The 18,973-nt window shown below is 43.3% G+C and overlaps 2 protein-coding genes across 6 annotated transcripts; one reads left to right on the forward strand and one right to left on the reverse strand.

The window, feature by feature from the left end:
* Positions 1–706: 706 nt before the first annotated feature.
* On the forward strand, positions 707–11,937 carry il7r (interleukin 7 receptor). 4 transcript variants are annotated; one of them, XR_016496050.1, is made up of 9 exons: positions 710–936; positions 1,136–1,253; positions 1,444–1,595; positions 5,007–5,158; positions 5,346–5,505; positions 5,646–5,745; positions 7,405–7,596; positions 7,819–7,900; positions 10,579–11,937. XR_016496050.1 is itself a non-coding variant. In XM_021602798.3 (8 exons), exons 1-8 carry the CDS (start codon positions 855–857, stop codon positions 10,999–11,001), a joined length of 1,266 nt encoding a protein of 421 aa, XP_021458473.2. In that variant the 5' UTR covers positions 707–854; the 3' UTR covers positions 11,002–11,937. The 4 variants fall into 4 exon arrangements, 2 of the variants coding, with proteins under 2 accessions (XP_021458473.2, XP_021458472.2); XR_016496049.1 differs by lacking the exon at positions 7,405–7,596 and adding an exon at positions 8,181–9,184 and having other exon boundaries at positions 10,582–11,937; XM_021602798.3 differs by lacking the exon at positions 7,405–7,596 and having other exon boundaries at positions 707–936; positions 10,582–11,937.
* On the reverse strand, positions 11,851–16,931 carry capslb (calcyphosine-like b). 2 transcript variants are annotated; one of them, XM_021602800.3, is made up of 5 exons: positions 16,850–16,931; positions 16,263–16,407; positions 15,657–15,834; positions 15,345–15,554; positions 11,851–13,962 (listed from the first exon to the last, which is right to left on the reverse strand). In XM_021602800.3, exons 1-5 carry the CDS (start codon positions 16,929–16,931, stop codon positions 13,861–13,863), a joined length of 717 nt encoding a protein of 238 aa, XP_021458475.3. In that variant the 3' UTR covers positions 11,851–13,860. The 2 variants fall into 2 exon arrangements, with proteins under 2 accessions (XP_021458475.3, XP_021458476.3); XM_021602801.3 differs by having other exon boundaries at positions 16,263–16,404; positions 16,850–16,925.
* Between the last annotated feature and the right edge of the window lie 2,042 nt (positions 16,932–18,973).

The following is an 18,973-nucleotide window of genomic DNA, read 5'->3' on the forward strand; positions in this document are numbered from 1 at the left end:
CACATTAGTAAATGCACAGGTTGTTGCACAATAGTAAAGACAGCTGAAAAGTATTCTAATATTCAAATGACTAGGTCCTTACACTATGTGAAAACACAAGTGTTTGAAAGTAAGACAATTATATATTCTTCTGTTTGTGTAAATATACAAGGTCTCCATAACAGCAAACATATGTTAATGCTTGGAGCACTGAACAAATAGGCACCCAACACCTCCCCTTTTCTTAGTTGTTTCTGTGAGAATGTTTTCTATCTGAAATTCACATACAGGAATGTGACCTGGCTAGATAAACCTTGAAATACTGACCCCGTGATATCACTGAGAGTGATGTGCTGAAAATAAACAATGGTAATACAAATCTTGAAGTTAGGGTTAGCCCGTCAATAGCAGAAGAATATAACCCGACAACTGGATGAGTATCCATACTACTCTCAGGGATATTACAGAATATAGAATATAACCTGACAACTGGATGAGTATCCATACTACTCTCAGGGATATTACAGAATATAGAATATAACCCGACAACTGGATGAGTATCCATACTACTCTCAGGGATATTACAGAATATAGAATATAACCTGACAATTGCATAAACGTATCCGGTAAGGCATATGGACCCAAAAAACCTTTCTCTGCCCCCACCCTCTCTCCCTCTCTCTGCCACTCCCTCTTCCTACCACTCTCTCTCTCTCTCTCGCTCTTTTCTGCTCTCCTCTGTGATATTTATACTGACATTTCATTGAGACAGCTGAGACATCACTTTGAGTTCCTTGTGCGTGTGTGCCCTAGTCTAACACCACTGTATGTGGGGCCACTACATCTTACGTTAGTGCGACACCTTTGTAAAAAAAATGGCATACAGCCTGTGGATTGCCCTACTCTTTCTCCCGGTTCTGGTGCACTCTCAAAGTGGAAGAGAATGGGCTGACAATGGTGAGCTGCCTTTTCTCTTGAAGAGTTATTTTAATTCTCTTTAAGAATGATTTACATTCACTGCAACGTTTGTGTCCAAAAATACAGTGCTGGTGCATCATTGACAGTTATTTCTCACTCCATACCAAAATGTATCTGGATTCGCTGCTGTTGACCTCATCTAAACTGCTTTAATTATTTCCTTTCCTTTCCCTCCCAGAACCCAGAATACTCTGCACTTCTCATCTAAGTGTGTCGTCACCAAACACCCTAACCTGCTACCTTGATGATGACAACGGGGATGATGAAATAGAGGACGTAAAAGCCATGACTCTTTGGTAATGAACCTTCTAGAAGACCACTGAACATCAGCTATGTTAGTTAGGAGCTTGTACAATACATAGGACATAAATCATGGGTAGAAGAACTCCACCCTTACTGCGTATACAGATATCCAAATGTGTAAAATCCTCAGCTGGACTAGGAAATGATTCCCTGAATCTGATTTTATGAATATTGTGTTTACAGCTACAGCAAGCGCATTGGTGAGCAACGCTGTCTAACAGAGAAGGGGAATGATGTCACATTTACGAACCTGGACACACTGTCACCATGTAATCTCACCATTCAATTGAAAGGAGGCAGCACATTTTGGAAAACAATCCTCTTGGCAAAAATAAGTAAGTTAAACAACAGGTGTAGACCAACAGTGAAATACTTACTTATGGATAGTTTTCCAAAAATGCAGAGTTAAAAAAATATATTTTATAGAAAAATAATGCCGAGGAATAAATACACAATGAGTAACGGTAACTTGGCTATACTCACGGGTACTAGTACCGAGTCAATGTGCAGGGGCACGAGGTCATTGAGGCAGATACTGTATGTTCATACACAGTACCAGTCAAAAGTTTGGACACAACTACTCATCAAGGGTTTTTCTTTATTTTTTACTATTTTCTACATTGTAGAATAATGGTGAAGACATCAAAATCATTCTTGGCATGCATTTAAATTAACAGGTGCACCTTGTTTAAAGTTAATTTGTGGAATTTCTTCCCTTCTTAATGCTTTTGAGCCAATCAGTTGTGTTGTGACAAGGTAGGGGTGGAATACAGAAGATAGCCCTATTTGTTAAAAGACCAAGTCCATATTATGGCAAGAACATCTCAAATAAGCCAAGAGAAATCGACAGTCCATCATTACTTTATGACATGAAGGTCAGTCAATCAGGAAAATGTCAACAACTTTGAAGGTTTCTTCAAGTGCAGTCTCAAAAACCATCAAGCGCTATGATGAAACTGGCTCTCATGAGGAACGCCACAGGAAAGAAAGACCCAGAGTTACCTCTGCTGCAGAGGATAAGTTCATTAGAGTTACCAGCCTCAGAAATTGCAGCACAATTAAATGCTTCACAGAGTTACAAAGTAACAGACACATCTCAACATCAACTATTCAGAGACGACTGTGTGAATCAAGCCTTCATGGTCGAATTGCTGCAAAGAAACCACTACTAAAGGACACCAATAAGAAGAAGAGACTTGCTTGGGCCAGGAAACACGACCAATGGACATTAGACCGGTGGAAATCTGTCCTTTGGTCTGATGAGTCCAAATTTGAGATTTTTGTTTCCAACCACCGTGTCCTTGTGAGATGCAGAGAAGGTGAACGGATAATCTCTGCATGTGTAGTTCCCACCGTGAAGCATGGAGGAGGAGATGTGATGGTGTGGGGGTGCTTTGCTGGTGACAGTGTCAGTGATATATTTAGAATTCAAGGCACACATAACCAGCAAGGTTACCACAGCATTCTGCAGCGATACGCCATCCCATCTGTTTTGTGCTGAGTGGGACTATCATTTGTTTTTCAACAAGACAATGACCCAAAACACACCTCCAGGCTGTGGGAGGGCTATTTGTCCAAGAAGGAGAGTGATGGTGCTGTATCAGATGACCTAGCCTCCACAATCACCCGACCTCAACCCAATTGAGATGGTTTGGGATGAGTTGGACCGCAGAGTGAAGGAAAAGCAGCCAACAAGTGCTCAGCATATGTGGTAACTCCTTCAAGACTGTTGGAAAAGCATTCCTCATGAAGCTGGTTGAGAGAATGCCAAGAGTGTACAAAGCTGTCATCAAGGCAAAGGGTGGCTACATTGAAGAATCTGAAATATAAAATATATTTTGATTTGTTTAACACTTTTTTGGTTACTACATGATTTCTTGTTTGTTATTTCATAATTTTGATGTGTTCACTATTATTCTACAATATAGAAAATTGGTATAAATAAATAAAAACCATTGAATGAGTAGGTGTGTCCAAACTTTTGACTGGTATTGTAGGTAGGGATAAAGTGACTAGGCAACATAGATAATAAACAGTACCAGCAACGTATGTGTTGAGTCAAAAGAGTTAGTGAAAAAAGTGTCAATGCAAATAGTCCGGGTAGCTATTGGTCATCTTTAGTTTTAATTTTTTTACCCCAATATCGGGATATCCAATTGGTAGTTACAGTCTTGTCCTATAGCTGCAACTTCCGTATTGACTCGGGAGAGATGAAGGTCGAGAGCGTGCATCAGCGTGCATGCGCCCAGGCCGCTATAGAGCGATGGGACAAGGACATCCCGGGTGGCCAAACCCTCCCCTAACCCGGACGCCAATTGTGCGCCGCCTCGACTGCGACTGGGATCAAACCCTCGGTCTGTAGTGACGCCTCAAGCACTGCAATACAGTGCCTTAGACCGCTGCGCCACTCGGGAGGCCTAGTGGTTATCTTTTTAACTAATTACTTAGCAGTCTTATGGCTTGGAGGTAGAAGCTATTCAGGGTCCTGTTGGTTCCAGACTTGGTGCATCGGTAGTGTTTGCCATGCGGTAGTAGAGAGAACAGTCTATGACTTGGATGGCTGGAGTCTGACAATTTTTAAGGCCTACCTCTGACACCACCTGCTATAGAGGTCTTGGATGGCAGAGAGCTCGGCCTCAGGGATGTACTGGGCCGTACGCACTACCCTCTGTAGCGCCTTGCGGTCAGATGCCAAGCAGTTGCCATACCAAGCTGTGATGCAGCCAGTCAAGATGCTCTCAATGGTGCAGCTGTATAATTATCTTCTTGAGGATCCGAGGGCCCATGTCAAATCTTTTCAGCTTCCTGAGTGGGAAGAGGCATTGTCATGCCCTCTTCATGACTGTGTTGGTGTGTGTGGACCATGATCATTTCTTAGTGATGTGGACACCGAGGAACTTTAAGCTCTCGACCTGCTCCACTGCAGCCCTGTCGATGTGGATGGGGGCGTGCTTGGCCCTCTGTTTCCTGTAATCCGCGATCAGCATCTTTGACATTGAGGAAGAGGTTGTTGTCCTGGCACCACACTGCCAGGTCTCTGACCTCCTCCCTATAGTCTCATTGTCATCGGTTATCAGGCCTATCACCGCAGTCATGGGTGAACAGGGAGTACAGGAGGGGACTAAGCACACACGAGGGGCCCCCGTGTTGAGGGTCAGCGTGGCGGATGTGTTGTTGCCTACCCTCACCACCTGGGGGTGGCACATCAGGTAGTCCAGGATCCAGTTGCAGAGGGAGGTGTTAAGTCCCAGGGTCTTTAGCTTAGTGATGAGTTTGGAGGGAATTATGGGGTTGAACGCTGAGCTGTAGTTAATAAACAGCATTCTCACATAGGTGTTCCTTTTGTCCAGCTGGGAAAGGGCAGTGTGGAATGCAATATAAATGGAGTCATCTGTGGACCTGTTGGGGCGGTATGCGAATTGGAGTGGGTCCAGAGTGTCTGGGGTGATGGTGTTGATGTGACCAACCTTTCAAAGCATTTCAAGGCTACAGATGTGAGCACTATGGGGCAATAGTCATTTAGGCAGTTTACCTTGGTGGTCTTGGGCACAGGGACTATGGTGTGCTTGAAACTTGTAGGTATTACAGAGTGGGTCAGGGAGAGGTTGAAAATATCAGTGAAGACACTATGGTTTGAATTACAGTTTTTACATGACATCTTCCATCAATTGATAGTCCTTAGTTGTCTCCTTCATCAATTGCCCTTAACACTTATCCTCTGTTTCTTGTTCATCTTTATGGTTTAGTTAAACCCATGAGTCCTTGGGTGGTGAATGTCACATTTCTGGGGAGCTCCAACCGGGCTCTTATTTACATTGGGAATCCATACCTAAACGATTACCTGAAACCCCGCAATCAACTGTTCCAATTTCACATCTGGAGTGTCAAAAATACTCTGGTACAGTAGCCAAACACCTATTTTTCTTGGATTTTTGAATGCAAACGCTTAACTATATGATATATATTTCACTTTAATTCCGACATAATGATTATTTCGCAACACTGTAGTTACTCTGTATAGTACAGTATATTCTATGAACACAATTTCTGTCTTGTTCTTCTGTTACGGTGTCCCCTGTTCATAGTTTCATAGCATAACCTATCAGCCTCTGATCATCGAGGGGGACGAGTACCTCCATAAGAACACAGAGTATCACGTCAAGGTTCGAGCCAAGCCAAACGGGGGGTACTTTGAAGGGAGCTGGAGTGAATGGAGTGTCCCTCTCAGTTTCAGAACAGACGAAGGTAAAAACAAATATATATACTTACGCGTCTTAAAAGTATAGTATGATATCGAGACTGTGCAGTTGGAAGTGATAGAGGGTAGAGGAAATGGGAGTCACATGCATCGTCTCTGCTCTCGTTCTCTCTCCCCTCCCCTACAGAGACAAAGACAGATGTCCAGATGCTGTCCTACTCACTCATCGTGGCCATTTTTGCTCTGCTTCTGGTCACCTTGGCAGTTAGTATTTTCTGGAGAATACAGTGAGTATTAAATTGGTCTCCTTTTCCTCTGCAAATCATCTTTTGTGTGTGTGTGTGTGTGTGTGTGTGTGTGTGTGTGTGTGTGTGTGTGTGTGTGTGTGTGCGCGCGCGTGTGTGTGTGTCAAATCAAATGTGATTTGTCACATGCGCCGAATACAACATTAGAGTGGAATACTTACAAGCCCTTAACCAACAATGCAGTTAAGAAAATACCTACAAAAAAGTAAGAGATAAGAATAACAAATCATTAAAGGGCAGCAGTAAATAACAATAGCGGGGCTATTTACAGGGGGTATCGGTACAGAGTCAATGTGCGGGGGCACCGGTGTCGAGGTAATTGAGGTAATATGTACATATAGGTAGAGTTATTAAAGTGACTATACATTAATAATAAAAGAGAGTAGCAGCAGCACAGAAAGGGGGGGGGGGGGGTGCAAATAGTCTGGGTAGCCATTTGATTAGCCACTTGTCGTGCGGTAGCAGAGACAACAGTCTATGACTAAGGTGGCTGGAGTCTTTGACCATTTTTAGGGCCTTCCTCTGACACCGCCTGGTATAGAGGTCCTGGATGGTAGGAAGCTTGGCCCCGGTGATGTACTGGGCTGTACGCACTACCCTCTGTAGTGCCTTGCAGTCGGAGGCTGAGCAGTTGCCATACCAGGCAGTGATGCAACGTGTCAGGATGCTCTCGATGGTGCAGCAGTAAAACCTTTTGAGGATCAGATGACATATGCCAAATATTTTCAGCCTCCTGAGGGGGAATAGGTTTTGTTGGGCCCTCTTCATGACTGCGTTTGTGTGCTTAGACCATGTTAGTTTGTTGGTGATGTGGACGCCAAGAAACTTGAAGCTCTCAACCTGCTCCACTAGAGCTCCGTCGATGACAATGGGGGCATGCTCAGTCCTCCTTTTCCTGTCAGGTCAGGTCTCTGACCTTCTCCGTATAGGCTGTCTCATCGTTGTCGGTGATCAGGCCTACCACTGTTGTGTCATCGGCAAACTTAATGAAGGTGTTGGAGTCGTGCCAGGATGTGCAGTCATGAGTGAAATGGAAGTACAGGAGGGGAGCACGCACCCCTGAGGGGCCTCGGTGTTGAGGATCGGCAGTAGTCAATGAATAGCATTCTCACATAGGTGTTCCTTTTATCCGGGTGTGAAAGGGCAGTGTGAAGTGCAATAGAGATTGCATCATCTGTGGATCTGTTGGTGCAGTATGCAAATTGGAGTGGGTCTAGGGTTTCTAGGATAATGGTGTTGATGTGAGCCATGACCAGCCTTATACAGCTCATTGAGTGCAGTTTTAGTGCCAGCATCGGTCTGTGGTGGTATGTAGTCATTTACGAAAATTACAGATGAAAACTCTCTAGGTAGATAGTGTGGTCTACAGCTAATAATGATATACTTTGCCTGAGGTGAGCAAAACCTTGAGACTTCCTTAGATATCGTGCACCAGCTGTTGTTTACATATATGCATAGGCCCACACCCCGTGTCTTACTAGTAGCTTCTGTTCTATCCTGCCGATAGAGTGTATAACCCGCCAGCTGTATGTTATTAAATGTCATCGTTCAGCCACGACTCGTGAAACATAAGATATTACAGTTTTTGATGTCCTGTTGGTAGGAAATACGTGTTTTCATTTCGGCCCATGTATTTTCCAGGGATTGAACGTTAGCTAGCAGGACGGATGGTAAAGGCAGATCGTTGCCTGATCCTCACAAGGCACCCTGATCTCTTTACGCAAATCTTTGTTACCTTCTCGAGCGAATGACGGAGATGAGGGTCCGTTAGAGTGTTTGTAGTATATCCTTCCCGTCCGGCTCAATAAAGAAAAACTCTTCGTCCAATTCGAGGTGAGTAATCGCTGTTCTGATGTCCTGAAGCCCTTTTTCGGTCATAAGAGATGGTAGCAGCAACATTATGTACAAAACAAGTTACGAACATGTGAAAAAACAAACAACAAAGCATGGTTGGTTAAGAACCGATAAGACGGCAGCCACCCCCCCCCCCCCCTATGTGTGTGTGTGTGTGTGTGTGTGCATGTCCTCCACTCTCATGTCTCTCTTTCCTCACAGAATACATTCCTTCATATGGCCAAGCATTCCACATCCCAAACACACACTTCTCCAGATCGTCCAGACGTACGAGCCAATGAAGGTACACTATACAGTACATTCTAAAAGTATTCTGACCCATTGACTTTTTCCACATTTTGTTACGTTACAGCCTTATAAAAATAAAGATATGTTTCCTCATCAATCTACACACAATACCCCATAATGACAAAGCATACTAAAATATTACATTTACATAAGTATTCAGACCCTTTACTCAGTACTTTGTTGAAGAACCTCTGGTAGCGATTACAGCCCCAAGTGTTGACGCTACAAGCTTGGCACACCTGTATTTGAGGAGTTTCTCCCATTCTTCTCTGCAGATCCTCTCAAGCTGTCAGGTTAGACGGGGAGCATCGCTGCAAAGCTATTTTCAGGTCTCTCCAGAGATGTTCACGTCCGGGCTCTGTCTGGGACACTCAAGGATATTCAGAGAGTTGTCCTGAAGCCATTCCTGCGTTGTCTTGACTGTGTGCATAGGGTCGTTGTCCTGTTGGAAGGTGAACCTTTGCCCCAGTCTGAGGTCCTGAGTGCTCTGGAGCAGGTTTTCATCAAGGATCTCCCTTTAGTTTGCTCCCTTCATCTTTCCCTGCAGCTGAAAAACATTCACACAGCATGATGCTGCCACCACCACGCTTCACCGTAGGGATGGTGCCAGGTTTCCTCCAGACGTGACGCTTGGCATTCAGGCCAAAGAGTTCAATCTTGGTTCCATCAGACCAGAGAATCTTGCTTCTCATAGTCAGAGTCCTTTAGGTGCCTTTTGGCAAACTCTAAGAGGGCTGCCATGTGCCTTTTACTGAGTAGTGGCTTAAGTCTGGCCACTCTACCATAAAGGCCTGATTGGTGGAGTGCTGCAGAGATGGTTGTCCTTCTGGAAGGTGGAGCTCTGTCAAAGATGGAGCTCTGTCAGACTGACCATCGGGTTCTTGGTCTCCTCACTGACCAAGGCCCTTCTCCCTCCGTTGCTCAGTTTGGCCGGGCGGCCAGCTCTAGGAAGAGTCTTGGTGGTTCCAAACTTCTTCCGTTTAAGAATGTTCTTGGGGACCTTCAATGCTGCAGAAAATTTTTGCTACCTTTCTCAAGATCTGTGCCTCAATCCTGTCTTGGAGCTTGAGGGCCAATTCCTTCAACCTCATGGCTTGGTTTTTGCTCAGACATGCACTGTCAACTGTGGGACCTTATAGACAGGTGTGTACCTTTCCAAATCATGCACAATCGATTGGAGTCCACCTGTGGTAAATTCAATCAAGTCATAGAAACATCTCAAGGATGATCAATGGAAACAGGATGCACCTGAGCTCAATTTCAAGTCTTATATCAAAGGGTATGAATACTTATGTAAATAAGGTATATAAATAAATTAGCAACATTTTCTAAAAACCTGTTTTCTGTTTCTCATTATGGGGTATTGTGTGTAGATTGATGAGGGAAAAAACATTACATCTATTTTCGAATAAGGCTCTAACGTAACAAAATGTGAAAAAAAGGGGTCTGAATAATTTCCAAATGCACTCTACATACAAAAGTATGTGGACACCTATTCAAATTAGTGGATTTGGCTATTTCAGCCACACCCATGGCTGACACGTGTATAAAATCCAGCACACCACCATGCAATATCCATAGACAAACATTGGCAGTAGTATGGCCTTACTGAAGAGCTCAGTGACTGACTTTCAACGTGGCATCGTCATGGGATGTCACCTTTCCAACAAGTCAGTTCATGAACACAAAGTGGGCCACACAATCTCATAGAATGGGATAGCCGAGTGCTAAGCCGCATCGGTTGCAAACTCTCAAGAAAAGCACTTACAAGCACAAGAACTCAAAAGCACAAGAACTGTTCATCAGGAGCTTCATGAAATGGGTTTCCATGGCCAATCAGCCGCACACAAACCTAAGATTACCACTCGCAATGCCAAGCGTCGACTGGAGTGGTGTAAAGCTTGCCGCCATTGGACTCTGGAGCAGTGGAAACGTTCTCTGGAGTGATGAATCATGCTTCACCACCTGGCAGTCCGACGGACAAATCTGGGTTTGACGGATGCCAGGAGAACACTACCTTCCCGAATGCATAGTGCCAACTGTAGAGTTTGGTGGAGGAGGAATAATGGTCTGGGGCTGGTTTTTAATGGTCCGGGTAGGCCCCTTAGTTCCAATGAAGGGAAATCTTAACGCTACAGCATACAATACTATTCTAGACTATTCTGTGCTTCCAACTTTGTGGCAACAGTTTGAGGAAGGGCCTTTCCTATTGCAGCATGACAATGCCCCTATGCATTAAGGAAGTTCCATTCATAAATGGTTTGTCGAGATTGGTGTGAAAGAACTTGACCGGCCTGCAGAGCCCTGACCTCAACCCTATCGAACAGCTTTGGAATGAATTGGAAGCCGACTGCGAGCCAGGCCTAATCGCCAAACATCAGTGCCCGACCTCAATAATACTCTTGTGGCTGAATGGAAGCAGGTCCACACTGCAATGTTCCAACATCTAGTGGGAAGCCTTCCCAGAAGAGTGGAGGCTGTTATGGCAGCAAAGGAGGGACAAACTCCATACTAATGCCCATGATTTTGGAATAAGATGTTCAACAATCAGGTGTCCACATATACTTTTTGTTATGTAGTGTAAGTCCTCTGATATGCACTAGATTGGGAACAATAATGTCCATAATGAGTTAGAAGGATATTGGTTTATCCTGTCTCTTTCCTGTGACCCAGCAGGGCCAACCTCTGAGCTTTAACCCCGAGGTGTTCAGTGACCTCAAGATCCAGCTGGTGGAGCTGGACGAGGAGCAGCACGTTACTGCCCAAACCCCTGACTCTAACGCCCATCACCTCACTGAGGTCAAAGATCAATACCTCATTCAGGAGTGTGATGGGGATACGAAGTCCTGCCATAGCACCAGTAGTGGAGGTTCGGAGGCCATACTGTTGAGGTGTGAGTCCCCAGGAGAGCACCCCAACTTTGGGGCTGGGAGCAGTGGCTCCACCATGGGTATCCTGGACCTGAAGAGTGACACGGAGAGTGTGGAGACAGACGACAGTGATGGTAACATTGGTCCTGAGGGGCTAGTCGCTACTCAGCAAGGAGACAAAGGTGAGGTGTATGTCACCATGTCTAGTTTCTATCAGATCCAGTGAGAGATGTAGAGAGAAAGAGCTTATTCAAGGTTATAGCTTCTTATTACATTATTACGCTGAGCGACTTTGTTAACGGCTGCTTTCATTTGAAGTCTATTTGATCCACCGTGACTCAAACTGACTATCCACCGACTCCCAGTATCACAAGAGACTAGCAGAACTCAATGCACATGTTATTTACAAATGATAGGAGACATCCTCATTATTATCCTCATTACATTTCTTAGGTCTTGTGTTATTAAACTGTTGGAAGTTGCAAACTTGACTTGACTAACTTGAAATACAAAGCTTTCCCTCCTTTATACATTATTGTTGCATTTGCACTTCTTCCCATTCTGTATATTATACTGAGGATAGTATAGTGAGGAGCCATGGTGATATCCTGGCCTAATATTATTATAATACACACTGCTGCTTCTTATGGCCTTGACAAAGATACTCTTTACTTTACCATGACAACAGCTGCAAAGTAAACCTAGAATGTATCATTCAATTCCTCAGGGTTTGAACCCTTCTACACATTTGTATACATAAACATGGAAATAAGGTTTGATTAATTTATCTGACTAAATGTTTGTCACGTTTTTTTCCTTCTTTTTTGCACATACGTGATTGTATTTCCTGCAGTTACCAGTACGTAGTTTTTTACTTTGAATGTATTATACTATTACTATACTATGCACTATCATGCATTCGTTTTCAATGCAGAATGCTTGATCATTTTGTTGAACACGTTATGGGAGACATAGCATTAGACAGTCTTCAGCTTCACCGTATTACAGTTTTTTTTTAAATGTGTATATTTTACTGACAAATGTGACAGCATTTCCTGTATAAAAATCACCGTTGTTGAATTTTGTTTAAAACATTTTATTAAAACAGATCAAATGTGTATGCATAATAAATAAATAAAAAGTATAATTTCTTCTGCTCTCATCCCCTGAAATGACTGTACTTTGATGTATCATTCATGTTGTATCTGCTCAACCAATCTGAATGTAAAGGGATCTCTATGGTTTTCCTGTGTCTTTATGAAGTTGTACTCCAACATTGACGCCTCAATCACAATCTGGTACACCAGAAGTACATTCATTTACAAAGGAATGCTGCTTTTGCTTTGCAGCGTTGCAGAGGCAGTTGCAGTGCGTTCTGTGTAATGCATAACATGGTATGGTATATACATGCGTTCAGTTTAGTTGGGTAGCGATGCAAAACGGTATGTAATGACGCTGTCGGTCTAATAGAGGCGTCAGACTGTGGACTACAGTTTTCTACAATACATATACAGTGGGGCAAAAAAGTATTTAGTCAGCCACCAATTGTGCAAGTTCTCCCACTAAAAAAGATGAGACGGGCCTGTAATTTTCATCATAGGTACACTTCAACTATGACAGACAAAATGAGAAAGAAAAATCCAGAAAATCACATTGTAGGATTTTTTATGAATTTATTTGCAAATTATGGTGGAAAATAAGTATTTGGTCAATAATAAAAGTTTATCTCAATACTTTGTTATATACCCTTTGTTAGTAATGACAGAGGTCAAACGTTTTCTGTAAGTCTTCACAAGGTTTTCACACACTGTTGCTGGTATTTTGGCCCATTCCTCCATGCAGATGATCTCTAGAGCAGTGATGTTTTGGGGCTGCTGCTGGGCAACATGGTCCCTTGCAGAAAAACAGCCCCAAAGCATGATGTTTCCACCCCCATGCTTCACAGTAGGTATGGTGTTTTTTGGATGCAACTCAGCATTCTTTGTCCTCCAAACACAACGAGTTGAGTTTTTACCAATAAGTTATATTTTGGTTTCATCTGACCATATGACATTCTCCCAATTTTCTTCTGGATCATCCAAATGCTCTCTAGCAAACTTCAGACGGGCCTGGACATGTACTGGCTTAAGCAGGGGGACACGTCTGGCACTGCAGGATTTGAGTCCCTGGCGGCGTAGTGTGTTACTGATGGTAGGCTTTGTTACTTTGGTCCCAGCTCTCTGCAGGTCATTCACTAGGTCCCCCTGTGTGGTTCTGTGATTTTTGCACACCGTTCTTGTGATCATTTTGACCCCACGGGGTGAGATCTTGCGTGGAGCCCCAGATCGAGGGAGATTATCAGTGGTCTTGTATGTCTTCCATTTCCTAATAATTGCTCCCACAGTTGATTTCTTCCAACCAAGCTGCTTACCCATTGCAGATTCAGTCTTCCCAGCCTGGTGCAGGTCTACAATTTTGTTTCTGGTGTCCTTTGACAGCTCTTTGGTCTTGGCCATAGTGGAGTTTGGAGTGTGACTGTTTGAGGTTGTGGACAGGTGTCTTTTATACTGATAACAGGTGCCAATAATACAGGTAACGAGTGGAGGACAGAGGAGCCTCTTAAAGAAGAAGTTACAGGTCTGTGAGAGCCAGAAATCTTGCTTGTTTGTAGGTGACCAAATACTTATTTTCCACCAAAATTTGCAAATAAATTCATTCAAAATCCTACAAAATCCTATGTGATTTTCTGGATGTTTTCCCCCTCATTTTGTCTGTCATAGTTGAAGTGTACCTATGATGAAAATTACAGGCCCGTCTCATCTTTTTAAGTGGGAGATCTTGCACAATTAGTGGCTGACTAAATACTTTTTTGCCCCACTGTATAGCTAGATGTCGTTAGTTAGCTTGTGGAGAGAGTGACTAACTGAAATACATATTTTAACATTGCACAAAATATGAACAAGTCATTCATAACCATTTGCATATCATTGGAAAATTATAAATATTAGTTTGTCAACATGATTTCCATAACGAAATATTAGTTTAAGAAAGCACCTTGAAGAACTGTCCATTAAAAATCATTATCATAAATGTATCAGCTTAAAACTCATAATTTCCATGCATTTTTCATCATGAGAATGAAATAGACATCACTATCGATGGAGGCGCTGACTCCGCAGTAGTAGTTGAGAAACTCCTCCTTGGTGACCTGCAGAAGGGGAGGAAGTGACAGACAGAGCTTACTGAACCAGCCTATACCATCAGTGTCAGATAGAGACAGAAAACCCACACTGCACTGATAAGGAGGACTGGAACACCAAAGAGGCGAAAGGGAAAGACAAGGTTGTGTGAGAGCTGAGGGTGTCACCCTTTTGCTACCCTCATTTGCATTGCGCCCCCCCCCCTCTGTTAGTTAAGTTTCCAGGCACTTTTCATCATGATAATAAAGTAGATACACGTATCAATGGGGGCACTCGCACCTGCATAGGAATTCATGAACTCCTCGTGTGACCAAATGTGTTCCAGAAATAAGAAAGGATGATCAACAAGAACAAGTTTGTAGCTTTTATGATAACAACCGTTTAAGATGGTTTCATAGATAAGCAGTAAATGTCAGGAGTCTAAGAAAGGTGTCTCATAATCATCCATTCACCTCAGCTGCCAAACTAACCCTGATTCAGATGACCATCTTATCCATGCTAGATTACAGAGACATAATTTATAGATCGGCAGGTAACGGTGCTCTCGAGCGGCTAGATGTTCTTTACCATTCGGCCATCAGATTTGCCACCAATGCTCCTTATAGGACACATCGCTGCACTCTATACTCTTCTGTAAACTGGTCATCTCTGTATACCCGTCGCAAGACCCACTGGTTGATGCTTATTTATAAAACCCTGTTAGGCCTCACTCCCCAAATCTGAGATATCTACTGCAGCCCTCATCCTCCACCCGTTCTGCCAGTCACATTCTGTTAAAGGTCCCCAAAGCACACACGTCCCTAGATTGCTCCTCTTTTCAGTTCATGGCAGCTAGCGACTGGAACGAGCTGCAACAAACACTCAAACTGGATAGTTTTATCTCAATCTCTTCATGCAAAGACTCAATCATGGACACATCTTACTGACAGCTGTGGTTGCTTGCATGATGTATTGTTTTCTCTACCTTCTTGCCCTTTGTGCTGCTGTCTGTGCCCAATAATATTTGTACCATATTTTGTGCTGCTACCATATTGTTGTCATGTTGAGTTGCTACCATGCTGTGTTGTCATGTGTTGCTGCCTTAGGTCTCTCTTTATGTAGTGTTGTGTTGTCGTGATGTGCGTTTTGTCCTATATTATCATTTTTAATTGCAGGCCCCGTCCCCGCAGGAGGCCTTTTGCCTTTTGGTAGGCCGTCATTGTAAATAAGAATTTGTTCTTAACCGATTTGTCTAGTTAAATAAAGGTTAGATAAGAAAATCTATAATCTCATTCATATCTGACTGAATAATGTACAGGCTGTTAGTTGAGCAGTATAGGTGTACACTACATTAGAGGTGGATGATGGTGAGACCATTATTACCTCTACCCAACGTTGTCATCAGTATTACCTGTCCGTCCTTGTCGTAAGGAGAGTCGAAGCTGTCCAGGAATTTGCGGAATACTTGCTCCTCTGTCCATTCCCCGTTTTGATATTTGGGGTGGTACTTGACATTGTAAACCCCTCTTAGATCTTCAATAGTGATCACCCCGTCATTAGTCTTATCCAGCTTCCTAAAGGCCTGCGTGATCACCTCCTTCCTGGCATTGGACATTGGAGGCTGCAAGCAAAAATAAAGTTTACAAATGGCATACTGTAAGTGTGATCACATTTCAACAGTTATCATGTACTTCGGAGGCTTACCCCTACCACCGATACTTACCCTGAGAGTGAGGAGAAATTCATCGAAGTCGATGAATCCACTGTTGTCCCGGTCAAAACGCTGAAACATTGCCACGGCTTCCTCTTTCTCGATGAGGACACCATAGTCATTAAGGCCCTTGATAAACTCCTTCATATCTAGCGTACGGTTATTGTCATCATCCATTATCTTGAATGTTCTGACAGATAATTAAACAATTGAAGAAGAGGAAAAAGATAAATACTTGGCTGTTGAAGAAAATCAGACAGTATTTCTTGGAGTTTACATTACTGAAACAATCCTTGCATTTTATAAACTAATCAAGAGAGGTCCTTAGACTAATTCAGGCTACTTTACAGGCTTGACTAGTGACATATTTGATACAGCTGGCCTGTTAATCACTACTGCAACAAACATTTGTCATTCTGCCCCTGAACAAGGCAGTTAACCCACTGTTCCTAGGCCGTCATTGAAAATAAGAATTTGTTCTTAACTGACTTGCCTAGTTAAATAAAAGGTCAAATAAAATAAAACTATTAATTTGATTTTGATGACCTCCTGGGCAACAGTTGATAAAGAACTATTTACTCTGCCCGTCACATAAAAGTATACTGTCCTTTCTCTCACCTGCCCAGACCCTTGATGCCAGAAGAGCCTCTTGCAAGACACTGCAGCCTCAAGCTTTCCACAGGGTCTGTGCACACAGACAGCTGTTTTTTGGCGTTCACTGCCATCTCCCGATCATGTCGTGACGTCCCCGCCATGATACCTGCTGCCGGGAAATGCATTTGCATAACTGATTTCCAAGCATTCAGTTCGATTTGATACAGAAAACATTCAATTTTCGATGCCTAGTACAGTATTTGAGAGACGGTGACAATGATAAATGAAACGTAAAGCTATGCCATAGCTATGTGACAAAGGGCGTAGTGGGACGGTATTTGAGTGACGTTGGTGACAAAGATAAATGAAACATAAAGCTAGAGCTATGTGATAGCTATGTGACAAAAAGGGCGTAGTGGGGAAAACGAACAGGTAGGTTCAAGTTGTCACTTGGCGCTTGCTAGCTGAACGGTCAAACTAGCCTAGCAAGTCGTTTGCATTATGACCGTGTTGGCAATAAAGTCTGGCTATACATTTAGATATTCTAGCTTCCTAATTACAAATTATCTGAAGTTTGTTTGCTACTTTATCTGTAGATGCGAGCAACTTACCGTGAAAGTTAATATTAAAACCTGCAACTGTAAACAACATCAGCAGCGGCCCCTCCCAGTCCCCACCCCTACGCGTTTCCATAGAAATGTGGGCTTGCCTTATCCTTTTCACTGCCCGCCCCCTTTGGCCCTTGAGCACAAGTCAGTTTACGGAAAGTGGTGTAAAGTATCTACAAACAAATACTTTGAAGTACTACTTAAATTGTTTTTGGGGGTATCTGTACATATTTTCTTCCTTAAGAAAAAATGTACTTTTTTACTCCCATACATTTTCTAAAGGTTAGGCCATACTAAACTCAGCAAAAAAAAAGAAACGTCCCTTTTTCAGGACCCTGTCTTTCAAAGATAATTAGTAAAAATCCACAACTTCACAGATCTTCATTTTAAAGGGTTTAAACACTGTTTCCCATGCTTGTTCAATGAACCATAAACAGTTAATGAACATGCATCTGTGGAACGTTCATTAAGACACAAACAGCTTACAGACGGTTGGCAATTAAGGTCACAGTTATGAAAACTTAGGACTCTAAAAAGAGGGATTTCTACTGACTCTGAAAAACACCAAAAGAAAGATGCCCAGGGTCCCTGACCATCTGCGTGAACGTGCCTTGCATGCTGCAAGGAGGCATGAGTACTGCAGATGTGGCCAGGGCAATAAACTATAATGCCCATACTGTGAGATGCCTAAGACAGCACTACAGTGAGACAGGACGGACAGCTGATCGTCCTCGCAGTGGCAGACCACGTGTAGCAACACCTGTGGGACAGGTACAGGATGGCAACAACAACTGCCCGAGTTACACCAGGAACACACAATCCCTCCATCAGTGATGTAAGGCAGGCCCTCACCAGACATCACCGGCAACAACGTCGCCTATGGGCACAAACCCACCGTCGCTGGACCAGACAGGACTGGCAAAAAGGGCTCTTCACTGACGAGTCGCGGTGCGCGGTTTTGTCTCACCAGGGGTGATGGTCAGATTAGCGTTTATTGTCAAAGGAATGAGCGTTACACTGAGGCCTGTACTCTGGAGTGGGATCGATTTGGAGGTGTAGGGTCCGTCATGGACTGGGGCGATGTGTAACAGCATCATCGGACTGAGCTTGTCGTCATTGCAGGCAATCTCAACGCTGTGTGTTACAGGGAAGACATCCTCCTTCCTCATGTGGTACCCTTCCTGCAGGCTCATCCTGACATGAGCATCCAGCATGACAATGCCACCAGCCATACTGCTCATTCTGTGCGTGATTTCCTGCCAGACAGGAACGGCAGTGTTCTGCCATGGCCAGCGAAGAGCCCGGATCTCAATCCCATTGAGCACGTCTGGGACCTGTTGGATCAGAGGGTGAGGGCTAGGGCCATTCCCCCTAGAAATGTCCAGGAACTTGCAGGTGCCTTGGTGGAAGAGTGGGGTAACATCTCACAGTAAGAACTGGAAAATCTGGTGCAGTCCATGAGGAGATGCACTGCAGTACTTAATGCAGCTGGTGGCCACACCAGATACTGAATGTTACTTTTAGATTTTGACCCCCCCTTTGTTCAGGGACACATTGTTCTATTTCTGTTAGTCACGTCTGTGAAACTTGTTCAGTTTATGTCTCAGTTGTTGAATCTTATGTTCATACAAATATTTACACACGTTTGCTGAAAATAAACAGTTGACAGTGAGAGGATGTTTATTTTTTAGCTGAGTTTAGTTACATTTCAAATGCTCAGCCAGGAGAGCAATATGGTCAAATTCACGCACCTATCAATATTTTACATTTACATTTTAGTCATTTAGCAGACGCTCTTATCCAGAGACTTACAGTAAGTACATTCACATTAAGATAGCAAGGTGGAACAACCACATCACAGTAAGTAGCCTACAGTACATTAATCCTCAATATTATGCATTGTCATCCCTACTGCTTCTAATCTGGCAGACTCAAAAACACTCAACTTTTACTCAAGTAGAATTTTAAAGTATCTTTACTTTTACTCAAGTATGACAATTGAGTACTTTTTCCACCACTGCTTACGAAGATCATAATAACCTTTTTATTATTGAAAAGAAAGGTTACGTAAGTGCACCATAGGTGCCCCTTGTCCTGTCTGTAAATTGCCAGTCCTCTCCAAAACAA

This window comes from Oncorhynchus mykiss, chromosome 5 (genome assembly GCF_057628025.1).
Source record: "Oncorhynchus mykiss isolate SJ-2025 chromosome 5, ASM5762802v1, whole genome shotgun sequence".
Lineage (NCBI taxonomy): Eukaryota > Metazoa > Chordata > Actinopteri > Salmoniformes > Salmonidae > Oncorhynchus > Oncorhynchus mykiss.

What these genes read in the sequence shown, in the direction of transcription:
- capslb (XM_021602800.3), bottom strand. Translation starts at nt 16,931, where the DNA reads ATGGAAACGCGTAGGGGTGGGGACTGGGAGGGGCCGCTGCTGATGTTG. An exon ending in TTTTAATATTAACTTTCACG is followed by an intron (nt 16,408 to 16,849) that starts GTAAGTTGCTCG and finishes ATTTCCCGGCAG; the next exon opens with CAGGTATCATGGCGGGGACG. An exon ending in CTTACGACAAGGACGGACAG is followed by an intron (nt 13,963 to 15,344) that starts GTAATACTGATG and finishes CCCCTTCTGCAG; the next exon opens with GTCACCAAGGAGGAGTTTCT.
- il7r (XM_021602797.3), top strand. Translation starts at nt 855, where the DNA reads ATGGCATACAGCCTGTGGATTGCCCTACTCTTTCTCCCGGTTCTGGTG. An exon ending in CAGTTTCAGAACAGACGAAG is followed by an intron (nt 5,506 to 5,645) that starts GTAAAAACAAAT and finishes CCTCCCCTACAG; the next exon opens with AGACAAAGACAGATGTCCAG. An exon ending in AGTATTTTCTGGAGAATACA is followed by an intron (nt 5,746 to 7,818) that starts GTGAGTATTAAA and finishes CTTTCCTCACAG; the next exon opens with AATACATTCCTTCATATGGC.